The 15,077-nt window shown below is 30.1% G+C and overlaps 1 protein-coding gene across 1 annotated transcript in view; it reads left to right on the forward strand.

The window, feature by feature from the left end:
• The window catches only part of RNaseZ (ribonuclease Z), a 54,124-nt gene that overhangs the window by 1,182 nt on the left and 37,865 nt on the right, over positions 1–15,077 (forward strand). The window contains exons 2-4 of the mRNA XM_076465896.1: positions 4,900–4,950; positions 5,827–5,897; positions 12,798–12,862. Of these exons, the coding sequence (XP_076322011.1) occupies positions 4,900–4,950; positions 5,827–5,897; positions 12,798–12,862 (187 nt within the window). The remainder of the gene's footprint in view (positions 1–4,899; positions 4,951–5,826; positions 5,898–12,797; positions 12,863–15,077) is intronic.

Raw genomic sequence — 15,077 nt, forward strand, 5'->3', positions numbered from 1 at the left:
CCTTCTTCACCGAAGAAAAGAACCAATCACAATAACAAGTGGCAAGAAGAATCCCACCCCTTTTTCACTCTAGAAAATGAGTGAGCTAATTTTCAATCTTGTGTAAGTTAAGATTTTTAGAATTTAAAAAAAACATATGCATTGTACAATTTTTTAAAGGTGAGCCAGTTATGCATGTTTTTTGTGTATTAGAACTATGTAAAGCTTGTGAAGATTCTGTTTTGAACTGTCTTTAAAAACCAAGAGTCTTTTTGTCATTATGAATGTTCACTCAATAGTGATGAAACATCAGAAATTTGAATATTTTTAGAATTATTTGCTTGGATTTTCTTTATAGTGTTTTGGTATTTATTGTAGATTAAAATCTTGTACCTACATTTTCTGTGATGTATAATTATATTGCATTTATTACTGTACATACCAAAAAGCCTTGTTTTTTAAAGGAAACATTTGCGTACAATTCCTAGATTGTAACTTTTTCAGGCTGCGTAACAATCTAGCATTGGTGTTTGACAAGCCCTGGCTTAAAGTTTTATCAAAATAGACCAAGGACTCTAGAGCTTGAACTATATTTCTACATCTCAAAATATATTTAGAATAATTTGGTGAAGTATAATAATTAAAAAGACTTATCTTTTTACACTGAAGTCTTATTTCTATAGTGGAAAAACTTCAGAGTCTGTTCAAAGCTTTACAGAATCATTTAGTGAAATATGTGAGAAACTCAACATTAATTTACTAAATAGAAGTCTTGCTTTGCTAATCTGCTGACTCCTTTGAGGATATCCCTTGTTATTTGGATGGGGAAAAGAAAATGGAATTGGAGTACTTAAGTTTTCATAAGGTTTTTGATAAGATTCCACACAATATATTAGCTATAACAATCACACCAGTGTGTGCTAGGGAATGTCTTGTTGACTGGATTGTAAGATGGCTAGGTAAAATAAAACAAAAGTTATTATCAATAGAATCCAGTTAAACAGAACTTTTTTAAAAGTTTATTACAGTTAATGGGTCTTTGCTTTTTATTTTGATTAAGTCTTTGAACATGGAGTGGTTAGTTTGACTCTGTAAAGATAAATTATAAATACTACAACTAAATATACTAAGGGAAATTTGGCAAGCATTTAGTAAAAATTACAAATCTATTATACCTAAAACAAATCAGACTCTTCTTACAGAAGGTTTATCCGTGAATTTATGAAGCCTTAACTGAGTCAGAGTTAAAAATGATGTTCATGCTAAAAATTTTTCATCTTAAAGTTTTTGCATTTCATTTGCATAAACTATACAATGTTGTAAATTAATACAAAAAGTTTTGTTTTTTTAAATATAACTTATCTTTTAATTACTCTTAACATAACACATGTAATGAGATCAACTGCGTGTTCTTGAGAATAGAAGTCCTGGCAACTTAATAAACCAATGTAAAGTAAAATGAAAACTTAAAATGTGAAATAGAATAAAAAATACATTTGTGTGTGTGTGTGAAATAATTGCAGATTGCAGACAAATTAAGTTTTCCTAACTGCCTTAGCTGTTTCTTGATTTTATTGCTTTATAATGTATAACTATCACATTGGCTCCTATACAACCAACCATTTGGAGGAGAGTAGGAGGATGGTTTTGGGAATTGAAGCATTATGGGTAAATGTTAAAATATCTTAATTTATACTTACAAAGGAGAGAGAACATAATTTTCTTCATGGAGAATAGATTAATAGTTAGTTTCCCAGCTTTACTCTAGTACAGCTAGCTTAAACTCCTTAGAAGGATTTATCAAAATGAGATTAAATTTGTTGTCAACAGATGGCTTTTATTTTCATTTGTACCTTGAGTGACCAAATTATCAAGTCATAAAACTTTGAAGAATTTAGATTTTAATGTCGCAAAATCATACTCTTTGTATTTAAGATAAATACTAAACAAAACAATAATTGTACACAAACACTTTCTGATTATGGTATATTAGCTATTTTCATTCAATTATGCTCTATGTATGCAAAGATTTTTGCATTCTACAAGCCTAAAGGTCCCATGTAATTGATGTTCAACAATTGATTCAACTGAATCTTTCATGTAAGTCATCATGTGACAACCATCTGCCAACAGGAGTCCTCATGTCAAGATATTTTTTATTGTGCTTTTCACTCATGCTTTTTTCATTTTAATTTAGTGTCTGTTGCCATTAGTGGAATTGTTAGTTTCAATTTTAAAACAGCTTGCAAACTTTTAACTTGTTTTTTCCTTTTTCATGTACAAATCCTGCTCTGTGGCAATTGTTGCCTTGCCAGGTACACTTATGCTAGTTAAAATCTGCACTGAGACCAGGATGTCTTACTTTTTGTGGCTGCTAAATGCTTACTGTTGAGGTGTGGTGTTACGCAAGATTGCTCGTAGATATTTCCTTTCAATATAAATTTGCCATGTGTGCATGTCTAATATATATTACCTTTCCAGACCATACTCACCCTTGAATTTCACTGGTAAAGCAGAAGGGGACAGCTGTCCATTCCTGCCATTTCTAAGATCAAATGAATCAGGTGTGGTCTGCTTTTCAAAATGGGGTTTTCATGGTCACCCATTGCACGGTCTTTGGTGTTGACATTCATCTGAACTCCACCACAGTTTCTCTCCCCCTTTTCTTTCAGTAAAGTAAGGGAGTTATCACTTTTCAGTTCCAAGCAACTGGGGTGGTGGACCATGGAGGCATCCTCTTTCATGTGATAGTGATAAATGATACAAAATGAATGCATTCAGTTTAGAGTAGGGAAGTGGTGTTGTGTTGGTGAGATGTCATTTAATTTGGTGCTCAATTGCAGAAAATGTTATCCTTGGGAATGTTGTAGCTTTAGATTAAATTGTCAAAATTGCAATTTATCCTTTTTATTGAGATTTCTCATCCTACCCTCACATGGATGTTGGTTCCCAGTAGCTGGGTTGTGGATTTGGAGCTAGACCAACCAACACAAGTCCTTATGCATGTATTACATGTGTGTCTGTTCCCTTACTCATTTAGGGATTTTTGTTCACTAGCACTATGTTGTTGGTCATGGTGGAGGAACTTGCAGGTTACTAATGTTCTTGCTCTTGCAATATTCCTCAAAGATTTTACTGTACCAGGTATGTTTCTGTGCTGAGGGTAGTTCATTTTTGATTGATGTCAGTGGGATATTTTATTATACTATGGTTCCCAAATGTGGATGACATTTTATTATTTTGCTATTGTGTGTCCTTGTCAAAGATTCGTGGATATGTTGTATCTCTCCAGTATGCTGAATTTGATATAAAGATGGTGTGGTCATCTTTCCTATTCCCATGTGGATGTTGGTTCCCAGTGGCTGAGTTATGGATACAGTTGACTTGCCTAGTTTGATCAGCCACTCTAAACCCTGGGAGACATCCTTTTTACACAAGTGCATGTTACGTCATATGAGGAATTTAAATTCATAATTGAGTGGTTTGTTCTCTTCCTTTTGGATGTGCTGCTCTCATTTTCTACTATGTGTCACCTCTTTCCACACTGGACAAAGAGTATACCTCTTTGGTCTCCCACATATGATCCTCTAATAAGAGGATCTCCTCTTTTAGGGTGTTTGCCAGATGCTTCTGAAGGATGCTTCTTTCTTTCCTTTGTGCAAGTTACTTCACCTATTCAGTATGAGATTCTGGGTATTTAAGTGAGTGAAAGTAATGTACTGTATTCAAAGTTATAATTTTCCTATACTGAAAATGTATTTTTGGTAGGTACTTTCATCTTCTAAAACTTCCACCATTCTTCTCCACTGAAAACTGGTAATTTCATTTTCTGTCAAAATTTTAAGTGATAGCTCAGTAGAATTAAATAAGGGGAGTAATGTGGTGATTTACAGGAAAGACTCAATTGAACTATACCAACTATAAGGCACGTGGAAGCTCAAGGCTTGTGGTACACAAAAATTTGACATATAAAGGGTAGCCAGGATAAGAATAGCTATTTATGTGAAAGGAGGTAAATTTGTATTGTAAATATATTTTCAGTATAGGAAAATTATAACTTTCTAAAAACATGAGAAAATGTCATTTACGTTCACCCTTTAATTACTTTAAATGACTTCAAACTTTGTTTTCAACTATTTGTTCTTGTGGCTGAAAAACTGTATGCCCTGTGATGTATGTAATAGTGGGAAGAAACAATAAATTTTTGAGGGGAGTATTGTTATAAATTAGATTAAGTTTAGTTCCTATACACCTCACAACAACAAGACTTTGTGATGTTAATAAAAATGTTTGTCTATATTTTCATGTGTACTTATTAGTTTTTCCCATAATACAAGTAACTTTTTTTTCATCAAATATTTTTAGTACATGTGATACATGAACAAAAAGGACGTTTGGTAATTTTCAGTTATCATTACACTCCCACTTACAAGAAAATAAAATATTTAAACCTAAATTTTATGCAAAATAAATTTCTTTGCTATATATCATAATATACTCTAGAGAGTTTATGTGCCTACTATGGACATAGTCTTATATTTTCTTTATTTTTGGAATCCTATTAGCTGATTTTGTTTTGTTTTTTACTTTTTTTTTTTGTATAGCTAGAATTCCTTTATCTTTTCATGACAAAAATGTTTTCATAAAGAATCTTATTTTGTCAAATATTAAGCTGGCTATGGAAGATTTGGAAGGTTTGACAGTATTTTCGACTGGTCAGAGAGGCATTTTATTTTTTATAAATCTCATTTTCTGGAATTATACATTTGTAACTTTCTTTTATACAATAAAATGTAAAAACATTGGTAATTTATAATATAAGCATTTGTTGCAATAAGTAACATTGATTTTTTTTGTACTGGTATTTTTATATAATATGAGTTCTTAAACATTTTGAAAATAATCATGTTTCTTTCTAAGGTATATCTTCAACTGTGGAGAAGGAACACAACGATTGGCTCATGAACATAAGTAAGTATTGTGAGAGATATTTAGGTACAGTTTATTGATGAGAATGAAGCAATTTAATTTTTAGTATTCATTGTTTATTTTAACAACAGGTGTTGAGCTCATTTTGTAAGATTTATCATATGACACAATATATTTAGCTCATTGAAAAACAAGAAGTGCATATTATTAATGCTGTTTGAACAAATATATCTCATTTTTAGAATGAAATAAGTTAGGACCCACATGTATGTGTGAAAGAAAAACTATTGAAATCTAACTGTCTTTAAAACTATCATAGGAATTTCTTATAATTATTGAAATGTAAGACATTACCAACAGATAGAGAAATCCATAACATTTTTATTCTTTTGTTTTTCTGTTTCTTCCTGTTTTGATACTCAGATTTTTATACAGTCTCCTATATTTGAAATCCTAAAGTATAATAATAAACAATATTTTTAAGTTACTCAAAGCATTACCCTTATGCAACTCAATGTGGTTTTAAGTCAAACTTTGAGGAAGAGAACTGAATATTAGCAGTGATGTGGTAGTCCACATGCTACATATATTTGATATTTATGAATCTCTGGTTAATAATTTGGATACTCCTGTCGTTTCTTATGAATGTATAAGAATTGTAATACATAAGATCCGTATTGGTTTTTGTTAAGCCATTCCATGTGTCATTGCTTATTTTTTGCAGATGGAGGAATTAAGTGATACTGACGTACCACAGGTGTGTGTGTGTGTGTCTCTATATAAACTGTATATTTCTTATAATGATTTCATTTATCAAGTTTTAGACCCTCAATTGCATAATGCAAAGTTTTTAATTAACTTTGGAAAATTTACAGAGGAGATAATTAAAATTTTCATTTGATATTTTTCTTTTTACAGAATGAAATTAGCTAAACTAGAGCATGTATTTTTCACCTACAAAAGTTGGGAAAATATTGGAGGACTTCCAGGTAAGAAAAAGAATTAGAAGAAAGATAATTTCTAGATTTGTTACTTTTACGAAATTTATGCTGTCATGTATGATACATATATTGCTGTGTACTTGGAGAAGTTCTATAATAACAGTAGATAATACTTTATTTGGGGTTCTGCTATTAAGAGTTATTTAAAGTCATACTATATATAACAGAATAGTTTTGTTCATTGTGATAAAATATATCCACCTAGGACATTTGACATGATGAGAAAGAAAGACCCTAAGTTTTATGTTGTATTTTCAAGTTTAAGGATACCAATTTGATAGGAACCATGAAAATGAACATTCATTCAGGTTTGTTATTTGTCTTACCTGTGGAGATCTGTTTGAATAGATGTAACTTCATGTATAATATTATTGGATATTTTATTTACCACAAATGTTCTTATTATGGAGAAATTTGTCCGATTTTTCACACTTAAGTTTAATCTCAAATATTTTGACAGTGTTTTTAACCTAATATAAGAAGGCAACAAAGGGCCATTTGATTCTTCAAAACTGTTCTTGCACATCCATCTTTGAGGAAATATTTAAATCTCCCATTTATTTTTCAGGAAATCATTTATTCTCCTCTTCAACTTTTTTAGATTTGTTTTCCACTATTACTGATAGGATCTCACTCCATAAGTCAGTCTCCCTATTAAAAGATTAAAACTATTTTAGCTGGACCCTAGCCAACCCCAACCCTTTATTGCAAAATTTGCACTCTAATGTGTGTCTTTTGGGGCAACAAGGAATCTATTGATCCATGTCAGCTGTTCCACCGTATGAACTGAATTAAAACTATTGCATAAATACTCCTCAAAAATAAATTTTTAAAGCCAGCTGTTACCATTTATATAGTTACCAAGTATTCTTTTACACTCGCCAAAATTCACAGCCTCCACAACATCAGAAGGCAACCCACTCTAAAGGCCTACCACTACCATGCTGTTAGAAATATAAAGGTGTCTTGCCTGAAGATGGCTCCTACTATATCAAAATTTATATTTGTCTCCCAGTCCTACTGTTCTCACTGTTCAGTATGAAAGAAGATGCATTCGTACTGTCAGTTCTTTTTTAAAATCCTAAACACCTCAATTGGATCACCTTTTACTCTTCTTTTTTTTCAAGAAGAAACAAATTGAAATATTTCAACCTCTTCATCCCAGGCACCATTATAGTAACCTTCCTCTGAACCTTTTCCAACAATTCAGCATCCTTCCTAAGATAAAGAGCCCAGGACTGAACACAATACTCCATATGTGGCCCATGACTTATACAATAAAAGTTTACCCTTTTTATATTTGTATTTAATATTTCTGTAGATGCAACCTAAACTCCTATTTGCTCCCATCTCTAGCAACAGCAAGCTGCTTGTATGGTATTAAGAGATTAATCAACCATTACACAAGGATCCTTATTTTTTTTTTTCATGACATTGTTAAGATTATACCCATACAAATTATAGTTGTAATTCAAGTTATAACCCACATGCATTATCTTATATTTATAAGTAATGCCTATCTGAAATTTATTTACTAAACTTGCTAAATGATCTAAATCCTTTTGTAAATTAGCAGCATCTTCTTTACATCTAGCAACACCCAAGTTCCCAATATCATTTGCGGTTTTAAGTAATTTGTTGACTTTATAACAGAGCATAGGCCCTAAAACTGAGCCCTGAGATACTGCACTTGTAACATTTAATCCAGTTGGACTGAATTCCAGTTATAATAGTCCCCTGCTTTCTTCCATTCAGCTACTTTTTATCCAATCTGCTAACCTGTCCTTCACACTTGGAGATAATTTGTTTTACAAGCATTTTGTTACCTTGTTGAATGTTTTCTGAAAATCTAGATTTGCAGACCCACACCTTGACCCTCATCTGCATAAGCAGTAACCTTTTCAAGGAATGTCACAAGATTTGCAAGGCAAGATTTTCTCTCAGTGAAATCATATTGACTATTCGATAAAATTCTAAACTTTATTAAATTACTTTGGAAAGCATTTTTTAAGTCTTTTCCCCACAAAATTTTCCTCACAACTGATGCAAGATTAATGGGTCTGTAATTGCTGGGACAATTTTTAATACCTTGGAAAGAAGAATGACATTAGCTAATATCCAATATCTCGGATACTTGTTCACTGTTCAAGAACTTATTTAAACAGAAAAAAGAACAAACAAAAAAACAAGTGGTTCACATATTTCATCTTTAACCTCCTTCAAAACCATTTGAAGAATATTGTCTGGAGGAGGAAGCTTACTGTTTTCTTAGACTTCCCAATTTTTTTCTAAAGATTCTCAGTATTGATGCAGCCATCTTGTTCTGTCTTGTTACAGTCTTTCAACTGTTGTAAGATGTGGAATACTGCTTAAATGTTCTTTGGTTAAAAACTCAAGATAAAGCAGAACTTAAAACCCAGCCATCACGTAATAATCAGATACGAGCCTTCCTTTGTCACCTGTCAAGGGCCCTACTTTCATCCAAACAGTTTTACCATTAACATGTTTAAAGAAATCCTTAGTTATAATTTTCATGTTTTCAGCCAACCTTTTGTTGTACATCTTTTTTAATGTCCTAATTTTCTGTTTCATTAACTTTCTTGATATTCTATAATCTTCTAAATTTCCTATTGCACCTGTTAATTTAAATTTGATTCTTTAATTTTATCTTTTTTTATTCTCTGTGAGCCAAACTGGTGTTTCACTTGCTGCTACCATTTTATTATTATAAGGAATATGTCTACCTTTTAAGATTTTATAAATGTATTTTTAAAATTTCCCACATTTCATCATTGTCTCCAAATTACTCAGCTGCCCACTTCACAAAAGGCAGTTCTTGTTGTATCCCTTCAAAAATTTGTTTTGAAAGTTGTAACAAAAATATTTATTCTTTATCTCCATATGCAGCAAAACATCAAAACTAGTAGAGTAATGATCACTTGCACTAAGATGTTCTCCACTTTCTACCCTGCCAATCATTTCTATATTTGAAGTTAACATTAAATCTTAAATAGCATTGGTTCTAGTAAGTTTCATGACTAACGGGTGAAGAAAGCAATCTTGAACAGTTTCCACAAATGTTGCCCCTTATGGTTTGACTCTAGCATTTTCCATTGTAACTGTCTAAAAGTTATGCATAATTATGACTTCTTCAACAGCTGAAATCTTAATCTTGTTTGAATTGAACAGCTGAAATCTTAATTTCAGTATAATGTTTCATACTAATGTTTTATCAGTATCATTTGATGGTCTGTAAACAAATGTTCATTTAAAAGCCTTTTCTTTTCATACCCACTAATAGAAACCCAAATGGATTCAACCTCCTTGCTATTATCTTTTAATATCCTCAACTTTAACAAGATGTAACTCATGTTTTGCATATAAAGCTACTCCTCTTCTCCATTTAGCACTATCTCCCTGTTGAATAACATATAATCCTGTATTTCAAAGAAACTGGTGTTTTCAGAATCATCTATGTTTAATCATGTTTTGGTTATTTCTATTGTATCAAAATCTCCCATTCCTGCTAGTAAGAAAAGTATATTTATTTAGTCAAACTGATTGCCAGGCTGATCTTTAGTTTTGCTTTAAGTATATAGCTTGCTCTGATTGGAAGTTTATTAAATTTGGATGCTCTCATCCTATTAACTTCACAGTATTGAAACCTGAGTTCTTTATTCTGTTTATCTCTCTGAGAATCTTGCATAGTTCAATAAAACCACCTTTTACCCTTTCTTTTCAAGAGATGATAACTTTCCTCTAATCTTATAAAACAGCCATTCCATACCTGTAATCTTCCTTGTTTTTCTCTGAACAATTTACAATTAGGTAGTATTTGTTATTACACAAGGAGACTAAAACTGTACACAGTTCCAATGTGAGGTTAACTAGTTATTTGAATAGAGCTGGTTACTTCTGCTTGTCTTATTATATCTATAATTAAACACAAATTCTGTTAACATTATTATAACAACAGAAAACTTTCTGACTTGTGGCTAATTTGCCATTATGCCAAGTTTGTTTTTTCAATCTTGTTATTATGTGGATTTTCATCTCTATTAAACACATTGTCCAAATTTTGAAAACCCAAATACATTAATTTGCACTTATAGTTAAACATCATTTGCTGTATATTTGTCCATCTTACCAATTACTCCATGTTATTCTGTAATACCAGAATTTTCTGTAACATCAAGAAATATGAAAGAGTTTTTATGAAATCAGCAAACTTTAATAATTTACTAAATTATTCCCAGTACAAAAAAAGCCAAGACCCAAGCACGGACTTCTTAGGCTCTGCTGTTTACAAGGCCCCAGTCTAATTAGACTTCATGAGCAACAATCTTTTGTTGTTCTCACTGTCCTAATAGCCAGTAAAATAATCTTTCTCCATACTCTGATCATATGATTTTTTGTGTGGCATCTTATCAAAAGCTTTTTGAAAATCTAAGTTCATTGAGTCCACACGTTTACCATTTCTCAAACAACATTCTTTCAAGATAACAAATCAAACCTTTTGCTACAGACATCTTTTTGTGTGTATTTCAAAAGGTTTTAGTGACTTGCATTCAAAATTTAAAGCATTTCTTTTCATAATATCCCAAAGAATATAGTAAAAAAAAACATGTAGTGGCATACCACTAAATATAGCATAAAATTGTAGCCAATAGGCTGTACTTTAACAGCATATTAGTTTTAAGTTCTTGCTTTTTATGAACTAATATTTAAAAATCTAGAATGTCCCCTAGAGTTAAAATTATGACATTTTACATTCGTTCTCTAAACATCTGTTCTTTAATTTATTTGCCATCCCTTTAGAAAGTACATGAAATTTAACCTAAATTATTTGTCATAATATCTTCTATGCTCTGTCAAAGCATAATTTTCATAGTCTTCAATCTTATTTGCTACAGAGCCAGGAAATACAGTTCAACCCCTCTTGTTACACCCATCTGTTACATTCTCTCTTTCAGAAATTTCCAATAGTTCTTTTCAGTGTTCAATACTATTTATTTATAACTAATATAAAATCAAAGTTTTCATCTAATAAAGTGAAATATTACATTATGTTGTTTTCTGTAAAGAAGATTTTCAGTTTTGCTTTCACTTGAATCTTGATTTCCATAGGAAATGCATCGATAAGCTTAGTTGAAGTTTTAATGGGTTTCATTGCATGGTTGAATTGCAAGAAAAATGATTTATTTATTATTATAAAAGGAACTAAAATGAAAAATGGGAAACCTTTTGTGTTTAGATTAGTTGAAATAAATAGTAGTAGTTTTATTTTACTAGGTACATCACGAGCAGTTTGTGAGTAGCTCATTTATAGTGTAATTTAGTAACATAATGCGAGATGCGTGTTCATCAGATGAGTTACAACTTACAAGGGCATGTGTACAGTTAGACAGGTTTCAAAGGGCAATAAAACAATAATATTTAAGTACAAATATGTGTATACTGTTATGAGTTTAAAGCTATTTACAGTAAATGTAATATTTTAATTTTATGTCCTTCTAGTAAGAAAAAGGTAATTTAGGTTGACTTTGTTGTTCATGTGGTCAGTTAAATTGACCAATCTTGTATAAAGGTAGAATGGAGAAAATAACAAATAAATATGAAGTTTTATTAAGGTAGAAGTTGTACAAACATAAGAGTTGAGAATGTTGATGAAGAAAAGTATTTTTATGTGAAAATCATTTAACACTCAGACTGGTATATTGAATTATTACATATTTTCAGCAAAATCTTTAGTTAAATACTTCATTAAAAAATCTGATTTTTCAGTGTAAAAATATTTGTAATGTTTAGTAAAAGTTTGCCAAATTTTCTAAGATAGACAGTGTATTAAAAGTTAAATATGGAAATAAAAACAAGTGCAAAATGGTTATGAGGTTGTCGTTTCGACAGACCTCGAATCAAGAGAGTTAATAAGGTGATTTTCCTGTAGTGGAACAAATATTCCAAAAAGTCTAATGAAATGAGATAAAATTTCACAAAACCCTTTATTGAAATAATATTGTGTCAATAAATAAAACTAATGTGTATTCACCACCAGAAATTTCTAGTTTAAGTATTTAGTGCTCCCTTTTAAAAATAGGAATAACCAGTAATTAAAGTAACTTCTGTGCTAGCAATTTGCCTCATCCATCCCACATTTTATACACTACTAAATTATACAGATCACAACTTCAAAAATTTGAGTATATGCATTAGTACCAATAACTATTACATTTAACTAGCAGAAATGCCATTATATGGCTGGCTGGTTTGTACTAGTATACTCTTACTAATAATAGTTGAGTCTTTTATTCTGTCTGTGTATTTAAACTTCTGAAAATGATGGTATTTCTCATGTACGTCTTTATTAAGTCAATTAGGTTTTATCTTCCTTCGTGTTCTTTTTATCATTTTAGTAACATGACTTTCTGTAAACCTGATGTTCCAAAAGTTGATTGCCATAAACTGAATCGTCATACTAGTTGATATAAATTTCTTATAATTGTCACCCTCATAATCTATCTAACAGTGAATAAGTTCAGTTCAGAGCTTCTACATATGTTTAAAAATGTGCAGTGTCATTATTCAGAAGATCTGTAAACAAACAAGAAAAGGTGTTATTTTCTAAATCATAACTCTCATTTTAAGCAGTATACTGACCACACTTGTTTGAAATAATTTGTTGTTGGAAGAATTGTTAGTGCATATGAATTGATTATGTGCTATTATAATAGTTTCATGTTGTGCTTGTGACTAATTAGTGGAATTTAAAATGAACTATGTAACTTTTGTACAAAACTGGTATACAGATTTCAATTTTCAAAGATCAGTTACTGATATAGAAATCAGTAGTTTTTTTTGTATGTGTAATGCATTTTTCCCTGTTTGTAGGTTTGTCTTTAACAATACAGGACATAGGAGTTCCTGAAATAACTCTACATGGCCCACCAGATATAGTTAGTATTTAAATTTATTCTCAAAGAGAAGTTCTCAAGACAAGTATTACAAGTTGATTTAACTTATACAGTTACTTTTTGATTTGTGATATGTTGTTTGTAGATAATTGTTCACATGCAAAACCAATTCTGAAAATTTAATTTAGCTTTTTAACCATAAGATTTATAGATATATAAATTATTTTTTGTTTTTTGTCTTGAAGAAATAATTAGTTTTGAATGTTTATAAAAACTTAAATATTGATAACTGTTTTAGTTTTGAAAGCATGTTATTTTTAACACATTCTTTGCTAACTAAATGCAATGTGTGAAATTCTACATAAAAAGATGTGGTAATGTTACTCTAATACTGATAATTTAAGGAAGAATAAAATGGTATTGCCATTTTTTAAAATAATGTTTTTTATGTACAGCTTGTGTGAAAAATACTATCATATAAAATATTTTTGTTGTTTCTAAGTAGAAATATCTTAAGTGTGAAAATGAAGAGCTCATTTAGCAAAATTAAACTTTTTAAATAAGTAAGTCTCCCAATTTTTCAGTGAAACAAGTGATAAATTTCTTTATTAAGAAATACTTAATACAAAAGTACTTTTTGTATTTAAATGCTGAACTTTACTATTTTGAAAAAAAATATATAGTAATTGAGCAAGTCAAATTGAATTTGATAAATTGAGCATATTGTAAGTATCAAAATAAGCAAGTAGATAAATATTCAGTTTAAATACTTGTACATAGAATAAGTAAAAAAAACAACAAAAACAAACTGGAACCAAAAACGTACTAGACATTAAGTTATATTGTGTAATGTGAATACCATTAGAGATGCAGAAACATTTAATTTCCTTAGCAAATCTTTTTTTATTATTTACTAGTTTCAGCAGTTTTAATGTTACAGTTTGTGAATTGTGTTTCTTGGTAAATATAGATAAATATACCTGATGGATATAAAGCTATCACCAAAAAAGAAGAAAAAGTTAAATATATAACTTCAAACACTTTTATTTTGTGATAAGGAAAGTTAAACAATTGCATAACTGTAGGCCAATTATAGTTGTTAATAACATTTGAGAATTAAAATATCAACCATAATGGCTTATAGAAGGTAGGGATTTTTTAACCCTATCATGATGGATCATTTTCCAAAGGTCATGTCGTCTTTTTTTACTGAACTACTATTTTATTAATTTGTCATTAAGTTTGGTATAAAACTGTATATTATTCAAATTTTCATATCGTACATTATTTAATTTAATTTAAAAGTAAATATTAAAAAAACAACTAACCATTAATGTCTGTGTCACGTGGTATGTTGAAAGCAGCACTGATACAAACGAGATCTTTTTTACGTAAAAATACGGTGTCTATAGTTTTGCAGGAATTAGGAACTCAAATTACCATATTTGAAAGATAGAATATAAAATAAAACCCTCCTATTATTTTTACATGCTAAGATATGTAGTGAATCAAACAGTGGCCCTACTCACAATTTTTGGGAATGGTTCATTATATATACTTAATATGTATGACATGAATAACTAATCAAAAGCTCTTAATTTCTCACAAATTTTGTTTTTTTCCAACCATTTACAAATATAACTGCATTGTCTATTTCTTTGGAGACAAACCTTCATGCTAGAAAGTTGAGTCCTCAGTTTGTTTTGAAATTTCACTTTTTCTCTTTTTTTTTTACCCTTATACAGTGCAGTTACTATACCTGATAAATAACAGCAGTATTCTTTTGTATTGATATAGTAATTTATGACTTTCACATTCTCCACATGCAAAATGTTTTTAGGCATAGCAACCAAGTGAAAAGGCTCTAATTAGAACTGATAATTGTTTGCATTATTTACTGTTCTGTGTTTTAAGAAATACATTTAAGAACTTGTTTGTAAATGGTAATAATGTATTTGCATGTATAATGTATTATAACTAAAATATACTGACACGACAGGCCATTTTAAATACCACAGTTTTATATTCTTGGATATGGTAACATGAGTGCACATCTGTTACTTTATTGTAACTTCTATCAAGTTAGCCAGTGAAGGCTGAAAGGTCAATATAATAAACATATATATATAAAATATAAATGTATAATATTATGATATTTTAAGCTATTTAGATTAAACACTGTGTTTTAAAGTTATAATTTGTAGTCATTCTAGGAAGAAAAAAGCATAATTCATATTTATTTCCTTATGCTTGTAAT

This window comes from Tachypleus tridentatus, chromosome 11, assembly GCF_004210375.1.
Source record: "Tachypleus tridentatus isolate NWPU-2018 chromosome 11, ASM421037v1, whole genome shotgun sequence".
Lineage (NCBI taxonomy): Eukaryota > Metazoa > Arthropoda > Merostomata > Xiphosura > Limulidae > Tachypleus > Tachypleus tridentatus.